General features: G+C 35.7%; 1 protein-coding gene across 2 annotated transcripts in view; it reads right to left on the minus strand.

The window, feature by feature from the left end:
- The window catches only part of MSR1 (macrophage scavenger receptor 1), a 78543-nt gene that overhangs the window by 33892 nt on the left and 26871 nt on the right, over positions 1–17780 (minus strand). For both annotated transcript variants that reach the window (XM_038560236.1, XM_038560237.1), the window contains exons 6-7: positions 11276–11356; positions 5499–5588 (exon numbers count right to left, since the gene is read on the minus strand). In XM_038560236.1, coding sequence (XP_038416164.1) covers positions 5499–5588; positions 11276–11356 — 171 coding nt within the window. The remainder of the gene's footprint in view (positions 1–5498; positions 5589–11275; positions 11357–17780) is intronic.

The following is a 17780-nucleotide window of genomic DNA, read 5'->3' on the forward strand; positions in this document are numbered from 1 at the left end:
TAAATGTTTTATGTCACTCTACCATGATTCAGAGATCTCCTCACAAGAGGACACTCAGAAATTTTTTCTCACAGGTGAACACACCAAAAACCTCTTTGCTAGACAACAGAAGTGTATCTCTCCTTTAGAGAGTGAAACCTTTGGTTAACATGGAGCCCATGTTAAAACTTTGATTAACTCTGTCAAAACCTGGAGTTAATCTCCTTTCATATATGATACTCTTCAATCAAAAATAAATTTCTGAAAGCCACTGAAAAATAAGAAGTAAATAATATATAATAAATAGATATTCTAGCTTTAAATACAAGGGGAGGTGTTTTCAATAACATCATTATGATTTCCAGCATTTTTAGTGCCCCTTCTATGAGGTAGACGTTAGGTTAGTTATTTTTACAGATGTGTCATAATTAGCCCACCTGTTCAGCTATTTCCATTTCAGGTGTGACCATCATCTATCCTAACTCTACTATTGCTTCCTATTTTCTGAAGTCTTCACCTTCAACCTTCTCACTAACCTTCCCTCTTTCCTCTGCACTCCTCTACCTTATCTTGTCATCAGCACTTAAATAGTATTCAAATCTCTTTCAGAAAACAAAACAAATGAGAAAACACAACAAACAAGAAACTGACTTCTTTCTTCTTTGAGACAGATTGCTCAAGAATTAGCTCTATCTCCTTGCTTAATCCTCAACACTAGTTCACCTCTGAGCATCCCCCAGTCTGGTTTCCACTCATCCCACTGAACTTACTCAATAAAGGCAACATCCCTATAGCAACAATGCAAAGAATGTTCTGTAGAGTTCATCTTACTTGACCAACTTTTAAAACTCTCTCTCACCTTGACTTTTTCATAACTCATTCCCCAGATTTTCTTCCTCACTCTGGCTGCTTCTGTTTAATCTACTGCTTTCTCTTCCTGCTCAGCCTGTACCTTTATTACCTAAGGCTTCATCCTAGGCCCCTTCTCTTCTCACTGTCTACTCATAAAATAGTATTAAAATCAATGATTCCAATAAACATTTATGTAATCATAGCTACAACTTTGTCTTTCTAACTCTGGCCTCTCATCTGAACTCCAAGCCCATATATTCACTGATCTATGAATATGTCCATGAATGACACAGAGAAAATGTTCAGTAATTATTTGTCAAATAAATAAATGAATCATTTATGGTCTGTGGTTTTGGAAACTCCTAAGAAAGACCATAACTCACCTTTACAATCAGACTTTGAAAGGGTTCCACAAGTTTAACTGGAGGAAAGCGCATTACTTACGTGCTAGAAAATCTAAGTCACTCAGTGAGGTTATATCTAGAGTCCTCTAGGGATTTTGAAGATATGTAATGTTACATTTCAGTTAAATCCTCAAAGCTCTTTGAAGTAAATATGTCAGGTTATAACTTCTCTACCCTATAGATCTGTGGTATGCCAAGTCTTCCCCTTCTCTTAAGGACAGTTAATGAGTGAGTCTTATTTATCTTTCATTTCCTAGTACCTAGCAATGCACCTTGTATACATTATAAATACTTATTAAATGTGAAGGAAGGTTGCAGGGTGGGGAAGAAAAGCAGAGCAGAAGAGAAAATAGGGTGCTCTTTCTTAAACTATTTGCTTTGGATTCTGTCGATGCATTGAATATTATTCAGATGGACAGGTATAGGATATGACAATAATTGGATTTTATTTCTAATTCTACTACCTTTGTTGGACTCTTTTGGAGGAGAAACTCTATTATTCATTTTTTTAATGTACCATATAACTAAAGTAGTACCAGGCACTGATGGCTCACATTTCTACCAAATTTGAGTTTTTAACTAAGGCAGTGATATCCTAAGGATATATTTTGTCAAAGGAATTCTTACCTTCGCCCTGGCTTTTGTTTTTAGAGTTCTCTTTCTCCACTCCTTTTTTTTTAAACTTAATTTTATTTATTTATTTATGATAGTCACAGAGAGAGAGAGAGGCAGAGACACAGGCAGAGGGAGAAGCAGGCTCCATGCACCGGGAGCAGGCTCTATGCACTGGGAGCCAGATGTGGGGTTCGATCCCGGGTCTCCAGGATTGCGCCCTGGGCCAAAGGCAGGCACCAAACCGCTGTGCCACCCAGGGATCCCTCTCCACTCCTTTTCTTTACCAGAGATATGGTTCTCAAAGTGTGGTCCATGGAACAGCATCAACACTATCACCTAAAAACTTGAGAGGACTAAATATTTTCAAGGGAGCCCAGCCCCCAAACTACTGAATCAGAAACTCTGGGGATAGAGCACAGTTCACTGTTTTAACAGGTCCTACAAGTGATTCTGATGATGGGTCAAGTTTGAGAACCTCAGACCTAAATAAATTGTATGTATTTTTTTTAATTGAAGTATAGTTGACATACAATATTACAGTAGTTGCAGGTATACCACCTATTATGTATCTTTTAGGTCAGCACTGACACTATTTCTTCTGTAACACACTGTCTTGCTGTACGGAATTAATCAATTTCTACTTTCTGCTCCGTAGTATTTTGTCCTAACTCATGAATGTTTATTACTCACCACATTGCATTACAGCTAATTGCTTTTGCATTTTCCTGTCCCTGCTCCATAAGGACTGTGCTATATTTATGTAGGGCACACAGTGAACCCTCATAAAATTGTGTTGGCTTGGTGAATGAATCAATGAATGTTCTCTCAGATACTGTGACTGGAGGGCAGGTGTTGAACTGTAAGAGTTTGATAGTAGAAAAAATCCTAAAGTTTGTGTAGGCAGTAGCTACTAACTAACATGTCTATAGAGCTTGTTTTGTGACAGGAACTATTTGAAGTGCTTTAAGGCATCTATTAATTTTTTGAACTTTGCAGAAATTCTAAAATACAGGTCCTGTTAATAGTCCTATTTTTAGATAAGGAAACTGAGGCATAGAGAGTATAAAAGATAGGAAGGTAGGATCTACTATGCTATTTCTATAAAGTACCAACTATATTCTGCTATCCTTGTACTTCCCAAGAGGGTAAAGTAAATAACAAGCATGGAGTAACTATGTGCCAACATGAAATTCAAATTCAAATCACCTTGACAAACGTTTACTTTTCTCAAATGAACCACCCAAGGTTAAATAGTGCACAGAAATGTTACAGAATGATTTTGTTGATTAAATTTTAGAAGAGAGGTCATTGTGAGAAATTTCTGGGAGAAAACTCGAGAGTGGGGAGCTGGCTCATCTTATATTCCCAGGTCCAAGTACAGTGGATGAGAAAACATGGTGCTCAATTAAAAAAAAAAAAAAAAAAGGTAAGTTACTTCTTATTAAATCAGCTAAGTTGTGCTAGTTACATGTCTCTTTTGTGGTTTATTCTTAATGTCATCACTGTCCATGTGGGAGGGTTATACATAACAGAGAGATAGATGGTTGTGAGAAAGAGTAAGGTCTTCTTAGCATTCTTAAAATTTTTGCTGTGTTTCCCCTTCTTATGTAGACTTTCCAGAAAGACAAAGAGTAGTGATTCTAATTTACTCAGAGTGCATGGTGATATTCATTTATGAAGTTACCCCTTATGATTGAATGTAAGTAGAAAGTTACAACAGAAAGAGTCCCGAACAAAATTTTACCATGATTTGCCAGAGATAATAAATGATTACCTAGTTGAGAGAGATAGTAGATTAATACACCATTTTAGCTTTAAACTTAGAATACAGATAAAATATGTTTTCTCACTTCACGGAATTATTTCGAATTATCTTGGAAACTATAAGTAGCTTTGCAATTTTGTCAAATTCAGGGTTTTTAAATATATTCATCTATCACACACAAATTGCCCATTTAGAAAATTCAGCAATTCCTGAAGGATGTAGATAATTTCAAACAAATTAACAAATGAACACTACTTCCCATTTTGCCAAAAAGGCCTGATTAAAGCTAGACAGTTTTAGAGATGGTTTTAGAGATGGCATATAAATATACCATTCAGTTCAGGTAATTGAGTCTGATTGTAGCTTGCTTATTTGTGGCTAGCTGATTTTTCTCCAAGCCTAATCGCCACGACACAGTCCGTGAACACTGATACTATCAAAAATACCTCAACACAGCTATTAAAATTGCTAAAAACCAAAACATTAGTAACACCAAAGGCCAGTGAGGATGTGGAATGACGGGAACTCTCATTCACTGCTGATGGGAACGCAAAACGGTACAGACACTTTGGAAGACAGTCTGGTGGTTTCTTACAAAATAAACACAGGTTTACCATGAGGCCCGGAAATCAAACTTCTAGGTAAACTCACATCAGTAGCTTTATTCATGACTGCCAAAACGTGGAAGTACCAAGATGTCTTTCAAATAGGTGAGTGGATAAACACACTGTGGTACATCCATACATTAGACTATACCAAGCATTTAAACTAAATGAGCTATCAGGCCACAAAAAAGATATGGAGAAGCTTAAATGCATATTGCTAAAAGGAATAAGCCAATCTGAAATGACTACACATGGTATGATTTCAACTGTATGATATTCTATCTGGAAAAGGCAAAACTACAGCCATCAGTAGAGAAGGAGTGTGGTGGTGATGAGTAGGTAGGCCACCGGGGATCTTTAGGAAAGTGAAACTACCCCACATGTTGCTCTACCAGTAGATACATGTCCTTGTATAATTGTCAGAAGCCACAAAATGTATAACACTCAATATAAACTCTAATATAAGAAGTGGACTTAAATTACTAATAATGTATCCATATTGGTTCATCAATTGTTACAAATACACCATGTTAGTGTTAACATGTTAACAACACAGAAACTGGATGTGGGTTTATGGGAACTCTCTCTATTTTCTATGCAATTTTTCTATAAACCTAAAACTTCCCTTAAAAAACAAAATCTATTTTAAAAAAGCACCTCAATGATAAAGATCCTATTCTCCTAGTCATCATTTACTTTGAAATTAGGAAACAATAAGACTGCCTTCTTTTAAAATTTCTGTGTAAACTTCACAATCGAAGCTCTGGCTACTGCCATAAGGAGAAGAAAAATGTCGCATATATAAATTTTAAAGAGCCTGAACAATTTAGTTTATTAAGAACTAACAGCAGTCAGTTTATCTTGCACAAAATAGGATTTCTGACCTATCTGTTGATTATTAACTGTAACTTTCCAGGGTTTGGCCAGCTTTGGTTACCAGGGTATTTAAACTAGTTTGTTTTTCTTTGCCAGTCTTCCCATTCTCTTCGGTCTAAGATAGACACCATTCTTTATGTGATTTATGGTTGGGTAGAGTTTATAAATCCTCTGTTGTTCTTTTTTCTTTTAAAGACTATTTTCCTTTGGGACATAGAAACTTTCCTCAGGTAGAGAGAAATCAGTTTCAAAATGCTTTAGATCACAAAATAAACTGCATGTAAGTCTACTGTTCATACTAGGATGGCTATTGCTTTTGGTATACAAGAATTTGGGGAAGAAAAGTATGCTCTGGTGTTTATTTTACAAATTCTACAAATAAAATATACACTATCACAATACCTGTCCTCCCAGTCTTCCCCACTGGCCCTGGGAATCCTCGAGCTCCAGGAAAGCCAATTGCTCCCCGATCACCTTTAAGACCTGGAGGACCTATGTGATTAATGAAGAAAAAACACAGCAATAATAATTTATTTTTCATATAGATTTGTGAGTATAATGAAACAATTTAGTTTTGAATACTCAATAGGCAAACCTCCAAATGAAGGGATAATACTCCCAAAAGTTCATGTGTGCCATTAATAAATAATACAAGTAATTGGCAGAAACATTTAGTGCATTTAGTACAATGTAAATATTAAATAAATAAACATACTGCTATTGTAAATAAAAACATATAAGAAAAAAAATCTTGGAGTTTTAACTACAAGGCTTATGCAATCCAGTTGGGAATCCTCAAATGGCAGAATTTTGCTATAGCTGAAAAGGTTAACTTTGAAATATACAAAGTAGAAACTGAATTCTTCAGATTTGTTCCCAAAAAAGCACAATTCAAGCACTGAGAAAAAAAAATTTATATTATTTATATATTTTATTATATATATATATTTAAAAACTCAGGTCCTAATTCTGGAATATATTAATCTTTTTCTCATGCACTTGATTTTATGAATTCTATGATGATCCCAAACAATAATAAAACCATATATATACATGTGTGCATGTGTATAGTATATAAGGATTCATTTATAGGTACATATTATATAAATACAAACCCAGGTTTTATGTGCTTAAATGAAAGCTCATTCTCCCCTCCCTTCATTACTATGGTGATCATGAAAACTGCATATAAAAGTGTTATTTTCCTGTGGAATAAAATATTCCATCCTGGAAACCAGAAGTTTGGAATAAACTATTGTAAAAATCTCATTTTAGATGTTATTATCAGTTCACAGAGATCCCATTAATTCAATTTTCAGTTAATTCTTTGGGAAGTACATTAAGAAAAATTTAAAAATTATACATCTTTTTCCCATATCAATCTTTAATATGTTGTCATTAGTTTACAAGTTCCAGGAGGTGGGACTTATACATATTAATTGAGTAAAAAGAGAAAAAAACTTTTCTTGAGGTGTATTCATATAGACACCTAAAATTGGGCTAATTGTTCTCTAAAAAATGTTAACTTTAAGTATATTCTAAATAGTTAAGAAATATTATTCAGCCCAGTCTAAACTTTGATTCCAACAGATATTAAGCAGAGATCCAAAGCAATAAAATGATAAATTATGTTTAGAAATATTAGTAGTTACCCATCTCAATTGAATTACTCAATATATATTACTTTGCACATATTTATATATCATATATATGTTTTAAAAATATAAATGTACATGTATATATATGTGTATTACAATATTTCCATATATCATCCATAAATAGATTCATATATTGAATACACACACACACTCTCACACACTCTACTTTGTAATATCTATTAGCTAAACTTCATAGCATACAGTCTAAGAGAGAACTAATATCACTTCTGAAGACAGGCTGATTGATTAACACTTACATCTTTCTTCATTATCCAAGCAAAATAGGCAGATATCTGTACTCATTAAGATCTTCACTCAAATTTACATATAAAAACATTGACTCTAAATTCTCTTATTATTATTTTTTAAATCTTAGAACATTCCCCACTCTGTATAGAATGCTTCTCATTGGTGACTCCAATTTTTACCATTTCTCCACTAAATCAACAAAAACACACAAAAAAACAGTGTGTGGAGACACACTGCAAGAAAGTTAACAAATAAAGAAAGAAGGTAATTTTGGAGATTATAATTTTAGAAAAAAGGGAGAAATACAATAGAAGATGCCTTGCTTTAGAGAGGGGGGAATCAGGAGGATCCTCTCCAAAGTTGGCTTACTAAGTACATTGCAGTGATACTCAGGATACAGCTGTTCAATTAGGAATTATGTCACATTGCCAATGGGCAAACAAATGAATCTATAAATGAAGTACATGTGATACTTTGATAGAAATCACTTTATCACTAGACCTCTATTATGGGAGATGTTTAGGCAGACTCTGTATGACCTATAGAGTTGTGTGACCTGTTCGATGATGTTTGAAAATATGACCCCTAAACATAAGTACCACGACTGAACTTTATTCCTAGAGATCAGATTCTCAGAAACTTTCCAGTGACAATTAGCTAATTTTCTACAATAATCTGTGGCAAGGGGAAGGAGTCTGGCACCTGCTGCCAACCCAGAGGCAACCTAAGTATTCAGAAGCCCAGTCCTGGAATGCTGGTGTTTCAAGGAACCTGACACATCATCTGTCATTTTGTAGAGGCAGGAACAGAATTATGTATATAATATAGTAGAGAGATTCTACTATGTATGTAAAGTTGGTCTGATAATTATTCTCAAATCCAGGGTTTCCAGCTCTCTAATCAGGCTTCTTTCTGTGGTCTGGGAGATTGATGAAGAGCATGGACTCTGCAATCATGCCGCTTGGGTTCAAATACTTGTTCTGTCACTGACTAGCTGCTGATTGATCTCGGGCAAGTCATTTAACTTCCCTGTGCTTCTCTAAAATAGTGAATTGTTCATCCCTACATCGTAAGTTGGATGTGACAGTTAAGAGAGTTAATAAGCATAAAACACTTGGAAAAGTGCCTGCCTCATGATAAGTGATTTGCTCCTCTTCTTTTATTCTCCTCCTTTAATTATTCTCCTTCTCCTACATGATACAATCATTGTTTTTACCAGCTTTTTGTCAAGGCTGCTAAATATAATTTTATTTAATGATATGTATGTAGGTTGCAGACATTTTTGGATCCCTTGGCACAATGTGTACCTCCTGAAGAAACCTGCTTTCAACTCTCAGAGCAAGAGTCTGCAGCCAGCAATATTCCTTACTCATGTATATTTAGGGAGCACGATCCTTGTTGAAGGCTAGAGGAGAGGTCTTTCTGGGCCACAGACTGGGAGAAGGGGTAGAGGTGGGATAAAGACAAGAGTAGATATAGATTAATGAAATATAGTTCTTGTCCTTCAGTAACCACAGTTAGGATGGACTTTATTTTCTTCTTCAGAAGCATGAATCCTATGGTGGAAAATTCAAGCCATGTAAGAAAAGTAAATGGCACTGGATGATGATTAAAACTGTAAATGGTTCCCTTTTGAGGCATCTTCCCATGCCTCCAGGTCAGGCTACCCTGTTATTGATCCCAGTAGATAGAAACAGCCCAGCAGACAGATGGTCTACAAAAAGGAAACCTTAGGATCAAATAAAACATCTTTTCTTTAAAGCATGCTCTCCTGAGGAAATAACCCAGAAAGTGGCCCCCAAAGGATCACAGATGAGATCAGGAATCCTCGACCATAACATTCATCACCTACAGAATTACTTATCATACTGAGAGTGTTGAGAAGGCAGAAATTCTCTACTTCTGACTGGGTTTGGGATCCACAAGACCTTGTAGAGCAGCAGGCACAAGAAAGGTGCTTAATAAATGTGTTGGTGAGGAAAAGTCAGTAGGTCATTCTCCCTAGCCTGCTTCCAAGGAACTGCCACTCTGAAATAAATTTCTGTTGTTATTTTGAGATAAAGCAAGTTTTAACGTAATGTCTAGCTCAGTACCTGAGTAACTATTGTAGTATATTTAATGTGTTCATCATTTAGGAGGACCACTAGAGTAATCTTTTAAGCTTCTCATGTTTATATCATGGTTGTCAATCTAGGGGACTTTGAGTTGGTCAAGCTGCGTTTAATGAGCTTAACTGGATGTACAGGTGGGGTTTGAATGAACTCACTGTAATCAGGAAGTAGAAATATCATGACTGCCCATCAAATACTCTTTATTTCCTGATTCCAGTACTTATTTAGGCAATCTGGCAGAAAAGAAAACAGAATGCAGTTATTAAATAGGGAAGAATCTATGAGGAGAGATGCCTGGTAACCTGAATACTTCTGTTGCAGTGCCCCAAACCTAATGGAAACTTAATAATCTAAAGGAGTCAATTTATTCCCCAACAATGAAATCTCACTCTCTTATATGAGAAACTGCATAATGCCTATTTCTGTAAATGAGTATCACCAACAGCAACAGACTAAACTCTCACTCAAAGAATCAAAGCAGCTTTGCAACGGTATCTGTTTAGGGTGTTAACAAAAGCTGAAATTTTTAAATCCCTCTTTCTATTTCACACATCCGTAATTCAGAAACAGCTGCAAAAGATGCTCCCAAGATGAAGGTTTGTACAGCAAGTTGTAGCCTGGACTGAACTTACACGGTTGAGTTAGAAAGCTTTGACAATTGTGGTTTGTAATGGAGGCGCTGAAAGACCTCTGACAGCTGATAGAACACTGGTTACTTCCCCTGCTATGACATGAATGCTCCATTGTGAAGATCTCCTGAGTGCTAGACAAGTAGAAAGACTTTTCTGAATAAAGAATCTTATTCAGCAGTATTTTCAAAGGCATAGCAACAACCCACCTGATATACTAATACACACACACAAGTTATAAAATTATATGTAATTTTATAAAATATGATATGTAAAGTTATATATATCTTATATATATAATATAAATAGATATATAGATATATGTCAAGTAAACTTAAAAACATTTTAATATGGGCAGCCCCAGTGGGCAGTGGTTTGGCGCCACCTGCAGCCCAGGGCGTGATTCAGGAGGCCCCGGGATCGAGTCCCACGTCAGGCTCCCTGCATGGAGCCTGCTTCTCCCTCTGCCTGTGTCTCTGCCTCTCTCTCAATTTCTGTGTCTTTCATGAATAAATAAATAAAATATTTTAAAAAATTTTAATATGAACTATGCATTGGCTTTTTAAGCATAATGTTGTCAAGGTCAGAGACGTGTCAAATTCACCTTTCATTTTTAAACACTATTTTTCTGATGGAACCTGGGCTAGTCAATATATTGATTAGAAGGAAGAACATTTTATATAACCAAAAGACAGAATAATAGGATGAAGTACATGGTATTTAGACATGTTTTTGGCAGTACAAACCATTCTAGTTATAATTAAGCCATGCAGTATACTCCACACTTTCAAAGGGTATGTGGGTATTTGATTTGTAGCCAAGAATAACATGACAATCATGCTGTTGCTACTGTCTCCTCTATTTTTGTGAGAGCAAGGAAAGTTCACGCTCTTTCTCCTTTTCTGTCTTCTATTATCTTCTCTCAAAATATTGCTTTCAAGATTACAACATCAACTGAGGAAAATAATTTAAAACAATTTTGCTCTAAGTAAGATACAGAGAGTAGCTGACAGTAAAGGTAAAAGTCATCTGTATTCTAGTCAATATTTAGATTTAAATTTCTTGGTTTTAAGCAGATATATTCCAGTTAAGGAGTATATAAGGAATTTAATCCAATTTCCTTTGACGTGTGTGTGTGTGTGTGTGTGCGTGTGTGTATGATAGGCAAATATAGTCATTGTGAAGATGATTTTCACATTCTCATTCTCATGTGACCTAAAGCTAGGTCTGCCATATACTGTGTGCGATTGATAACATAGATAGAATTAGCACTCCTCAGACATATGAAAAAACCCCTGTGGTTTTGGCTAAAGCATTTAACTTTCTTCGAAAAGCAAAAGTCAGTTACATTTGGTACCTTATAGTGATGAGGCTGCTGGAAAACACTTAATATCCCCTTTAACACACACAATACAGACACACACATACACTCCACAGGAGATGAATCGAATAGCAATTTCCCCCTACACACATACATGGATGAATATTATCTGGCCCTCAAGGATATGATTAAGTCGTTACTATTGCCATACCTATTGCACCTGGCACGCCTCGTGGACCACTTTCTCCAGTGGGTCCTCTATCTCCTTTTTCACCTGGGGGTCCGGGAGGACCTTTAAAAAATAAATGACAATTACCGATTACAGTTTTAAAGCATAGGTAAAATAAATATGCCATGTTTCAAGACAGTTCTTTAAATAAATTCAGTCTTCTATTTATTGTGCAATAACATAGAATGAGTTAAGAATTACCTTCCTGAATGGAGGCATGCCCTTCTATAAAGGAGTGCAGTGCCCTAAACCGATAAGGGTGAGATAGCCTTAGAATCGACAAACTAATTATGTATTACATATTTATGTGTGCCTAGCACTTTTTTAGGTTCTTAGAACCCAGGAGCAGAGAAACGACACTGAGTCAATGATGGCATAAGCTCACCTTAGTGTTATGTGCATACTAAGTGGAGATTTCACAATATTTACTTAGATGCTGTGTGGAAAATGTGCAATCATGTATGTATAAATCATATGTGATCCACATACAGTAGACCACAAAAACCATACTGTTAAAAATGACAACTTCAGACACTTCTCAGAGATCCAGATCAGCAGGATGGTTAAAAAGCCTCTGAGACAGTAGGATTTGAAAGATAATTTGAAGAATGGATAGAATGAGATGAAAGAGAATTCTAAGTAAGAGGGAGAGACTTGGGGAAAGGTAGGGAGGTGGAAATGAGTAAAAGAATGCTTTTCAAGTAAAATATAGTTGACTCTTGAACAACATGGGTTTGGATGGTGGGTCCTCTGATACACAGATTTTTTTCGACAAATACAGTACTGCAAATGCATTTTCTCTTGCTTATGATTTTCTTAATGACATTTCTTTTTTGCTGGCTTTGTTTAAGAATATGGCATATCAGACATATAGCATACAAAATATGTGTGAATTGACTTTCTGTTAAGGCTTCTGGTCAACAGTAGGCTATTAGTCGTAAGGTGCTGGAGGAATCAGAAGTTAAATACCCCTTTTCAAGGGCACATGGAGTCAGCGCCCCAACCTCTGCACTGTTCAACTAGAGTTGTAGTAATTTGTTGTATTAAGTAGTATCCCTAAATAGATATAGATATTATAAAATCAGTTGGAGAGGTTGTTGGGAAAATTCTGACTACCTGGCCTCACAATTTCCCAAGTGTTCCCTGAGTACTGAATTTAATCAATACCGATTTAGTCATTTGAATTTTCTGTGCCCAGCAAAATGGATATCCAGTGATCACTTCTTTAGAAAAGACGGCACTTTGGAACTCAAAGGTAACCCTGCTAGTATTCCCTTTCTACACAGACTGCACAGGACAAGTATTAATACCTTCACTTAAAGCAGAACACTTAGCAATTTTCTTTTCAATGCCAAGAGGAAAACACAAGGTTGGATATACCACAGAATAATAAATAGCAATGTTTTAAAACAAGTATTTTCCTTTTTTAAAGATTTTATTTATTCATGAGAGATACAGAGAGAGGCAGAAATACAGGCAGAGGGAGAAGCAGGCTCCCTGCAGGGAGCCTGATGCAGGACTCGATCCCAGGACCTCTGGATCATGACCTGAGCCGAAGGCAGATACTCAACCACTGAGCCACCCAGGTGCTCTAAAACGGTTATTTTCAATCGCCATGGTTCGACTGAATACATGGCCCAAGGATGATACACAAGTATATTTAGTACCACTAGTTGCAGAGCACTTGCTTGCAAATTTTAATCAGGTGGGGAAATAAAATACCTGAAGAATGTGAAGAGAGGGCAACATGAGTAGATAAAGATTATTTCATGAAAAACTATATTCTGTTCATGTTATTTCCTTTCAAGTCCCATCCCTGCTTCTCTCCATTTTTTCTGATCTGTTCCATTTTTCAAGGTCCAATTTAGATTTTAGAACCTTCCTTCCCTGGTTACTTGATTTTTAAGACATCACTGTTCTTCTCAATGGCACATTGCCCCTTTCACTTCAAATGCAACATGGGGCAGTAATATTTTATTGTATTTTCATTACAAAAGCAACTCTACTTATTACAGGAAATACAAAAACCTAGAAAAAATATAACTCAGAATTTGATCATCTTAAGAGACTAACCATTAACATTCATTTCTCGTGTGTGTACCTGCACTTTTTGTTTTGTTTTGTTTTGTTTGGCTTTTTATTTTTTTTTTTTTACATAATCATGCAAATTCCTGTAAGCTATTGCTTAATACCAGAGACATATATTTAGGTGTTGCATAAGAAACACCATTCTTCTACATCAGTGAGAATCTGTATGAATCTCCCATTCCACAAAAAATGCAGATCTTCCCCACAGCAGGGGGTTGCACTGCCACCACCATGAACCCTGCTGCAGTTCATTCATCTCTACACATTAACAAAATTAAGGGCAAGTAAGAAAGACTCAATTTGCAGCCTGTATTTTGCTGAGCAAATTGAAAGGAAGCAAAGCCACAGTTCTCAAGGGTGGTGTCTTGGGGAAAAAAGAAAAAGAAGTGCACAAGGAAAGATTTTGATACAGTAATTAGAGCTCTAAAGCAAGACACAGATATTCCAGGAAAAAGCAGAATGTGTGAGACAAGAAACGAGACTCACAGACTAGATCACTGTTCTTAGCCTCTGTGGTTAGGAGTTTTCACCATTTATTCAGCCAGTGAGAAGTGGAACTCTTTCATAAACACTTCCCTTTCAATTATTTTGCAGGTAACTCTGTAGAATAACTGCCTATAGCTCTAATGTTGGAGAAGTAATTTCAATCATAACAAATACATGCATTATTTTATATAATTCTGAGTAAGATACCTCTCTGTATTTTCATATAAAATGCTGATACCAGGTTTCTAAATCCCAGAGTAAGAAAACCAGGTATGCCTTACAGAACTCTAACTAGGTGTGTTCGCTGTTACATTTTTATTGTTATTTTATTCTTCATGCAATATTAATCTCACTTATTATGTTTCATTTTTATATATATTGTTGTATCTCTTCTACTGCCTAAAACAAAATCTGGCAAGTATCTCAATAAATATTTTTAGTGTCTTTTACATATTTTGGGGGGATAGAAGTACACAGATCATAAACCAGTTTTCTTTTAGTTTTGTGTGTAGAACTTTTGAGAACATGGTCAACATGATGCTATCATGCTACCTTCTAAAAGTGGTCTCCTCTCCATGCCTGTTGTAGGTCACATCCTAATCATCCTGTACTTGGACCAGGCTAGAGATTTTTATCTGGCTTGAATGTATTGTGTCAATTTCACCCTCGTATTTCCTGCAGTTCCAGCTTTTAAAAAAATAGTACCTCCATCAACTATATATAGAAATATAGCTATCTATTCTGCTATGTTATAGAAGAAAAAATGAAAAACTGAAAGTCAGGAGACTTGGTGTCTTTGCAGTCACCTTCTTTGTTCTGAATTACTATCAAGCCTTAAGAATTCACACTATTTTTCTTCAAATTTAATACCTTCTAAGTGCAAAGTTACAGGGATAATTCGTAAATGCTGCAGCAATAATTTGCCATGGACAATTCCCTCTATAAAACACACATACAAAATCCACTACTTAGATCCCTCTCTATGATTTTTTTAAAGAAAGCTTAGTAGGAAACTGAGATTTCTACATAGCCACAAAAAAGAACTGATTTAGAATACTCAGTAACCATAAATATCAGAGATAAAAATTACGCAGTTCACTAGAAAAGCAAACCTAGGCATATCCTATCATTTAAAATCCTAGATGATACCAAAGAACTAATAATATCTGCCTAAATTTCCAGAGCTATGCTTCTCTGTGTCCTATTCATGATGATCATACATTTTCTACTTCATTCTTAATCTTTCCTTGTCATCATAAAAATCTACCAAATCTTCTAGGCTATTGCTGCTTAAACCTGCCTCTCTCTCTCTCTTTTTTTTTTTTTTTTAGTTTTCATGCTTGTTGTCTTAGATACCTTTAAATCTGGAAAAAGACTTAAAGATTTCTTAGTCAGACATATATATAGAGGGATCAGAGGGTGTAAATTGTCCAAGGTCTTAACGCTAGTTGGTTAAAACCAGAACTAGACCACTTCTTTCCTGACATTCTAGGCTATCCTATTCCAAACTTAACTGACTTCATTTCTGGCATCTGTTTTTCCATTATTCCTGGAATGAATTGTTGTCTCCTTTATCTTCATGACTACTTAGCAATTGTTAATATCAAAACAGGGGACACAAAGATGGCTAATCCTACAACCAAAAAATGATAAGGCACTCATTAATTTGTACGATTTGTTTTTCTTGGGTTATAGTTTCACAAGTATTTATTAAAAATTTGTTTTATGCCTAGATGTAGTAGAGAATATAAAAAATAACCCCTAATGTTAAGGGATGTATTGTTTTCAAGAAGAGGTAACACTGCACTAGAAGACAATGTGAGATACTTCTAGATATGACTATCATGTGAAGATTTCTCTTACTAAAGAATACCTAGTGTACAATATTAAGCAAGACATAAATGTCAGAAAGAGTATCACTCTGATGGAACTAGAGAAGTATTCACGTTAGTTGGACATTAAATGAGAGATACGGCATTTTTAGATAGAAGTAGAAGAGAAGGTATTTCAACTGAAGGCAAAGGCATGAGGTAGGATGTCAAAAGTACTGGATATGTTAGAATCACAGTTAAATCACTTGAAGTATTTGGCATCAAAAAGAGAAAATGGAGGGAATTAGGTATTTAAAAGTGGTTAAAAGATACATTATAGAAGATTCCGAGTGCCACACAGAGAAATGTAGAATGAGGAAGTGATAGGCTTATAATCTAGGGTTTCTCTGTAGGAGGACTGGATTTTCACAAGAGTGCAGATAGGATTACAGTCTGAAAGAAAAAAAAACAAGGAAGGAAATGATTGGGAGACGTTTTCAATAATAGTCTGGTAGAGCAGTGGTAAGAAATGTTTACACAAGAATATAAAGAAGCAATAAGGGGATAGGGAATATAGAACCTAAGAACTAACAGTAGCCTTGGAAGAAAGAATAAAAACAATTAAAATTGTTATGTTGGAAATCTGGAAAAATGACCCTGTCATTACAAAGCATGACTCAATAAAAAGAAAGTGCTAGTTTCACTTATTTATTCAACATATATATATTTGCTCACCCACTATATAGCAGGCACTCTAACAGGTGCTGGGCAGAGAGAGAGAGATGAGAGAGAAGAAACCCCACCTCAGGGAACTCACATGCTATTAGAGAAGATGTATGCTAAACAAATGAGCCAATGTAGATATGGAACAATTTCATGAAGTGCTAAGTATTGTGAGGAAGTTAAAGCAAAAGATGACATAGAGGGATGGTGGAGTAAAAAATGACCTCTCAAAAGGTGTTTTTGAGTGCATCCAAGAAGGAGTGGACTTCTAAGAGAACATTTCAAGAGAGAGGATGAGAGTGCAGTGCACATTATAGACAGTAAGACATGAAACTAACACTTCCTCCCTAGTCATTTATACTTTTAAGTTTCACTTTCATTTTTCCAGATTTCCAAGCTAGACAGAGGGAATGCCAGAGGGGAAATAGGAAAATGAGAGCAGGCTAGTAGATGGGATCCAGACTAGGTAGGAATTTAGATTTATTCCAAGTCAATGGCAAAAATACTGGATAGGCTTAAGCATGAGAGCTAAAACATTTACAAACTTCTTAAAATACCACTCTTTTGCTCTTTATAACGTAGAATGAGTTAAAAGTCGAATCAAGGAGAACAAATGAGAAGTAGATGTAATGCATCAGACAAGTATAGTTGCTTGAATCAGAGTAGTAGCAGAGGAAATAGTGAGAAGTGGTTTTATTTGACATATTGTGTGCAAGAAGAATTAACAGGACTCATAGATGGATAGGATGTAGGAAGTGATGGAAAGACATTAAAGGTAGTTTCCGAGATCTAGTGGGTAACTAGTTGGATAATGATTTGGCTGATATACAAGGCTGAGTAAGCAACAGATTGGGGGAGTGAATGGGGTAGGACGCTCAAGAATTAAGAGTTTGGTTTTGGATGTATAAAATTGTGGATATTTATTTGAAATCCAAAATGGAGTTGTCTAATTGTTAGAGGGAATGCTGATTAATTCAATTTTTTCTTTATCATCTGTTTTATTTATTTTTTTTATCATCTGTCTTAATGTAATAATTTAAAAATACATGCAACATATTCCATGTAAGTAAGATGTAAAGAACAATAATGAAGAGAATACCTCTGCAATGTCACAAACCATGAAATAGATCTCTATTTAGATGCTCCCCAATCCCATTCATCTTCTTCCTTTTTAGGGTTAAACATTAACCTGAATTTTATATTTCTCACCCAATTTTCTGCACTTTAAAAGCCACCATTCTTTTTTTTTTTTAATTTTTATTTATTTATGATAGTCACAGAGAGAGAGAGAGAGAGAGGCAGAGACATAGGCAGAGGGAGAAGCAGGCTCCATGCACCGGGAGCCCGATGTGGGATTCGATCCCGGGTCTCCAGGATCG

Source organism: Canis lupus, chromosome 16, assembly GCF_011100685.1.
Source record: "Canis lupus familiaris isolate Mischka breed German Shepherd chromosome 16, alternate assembly UU_Cfam_GSD_1.0, whole genome shotgun sequence".
Classification (NCBI taxonomy): domain Eukaryota; kingdom Metazoa; phylum Chordata; class Mammalia; order Carnivora; family Canidae; genus Canis; species Canis lupus.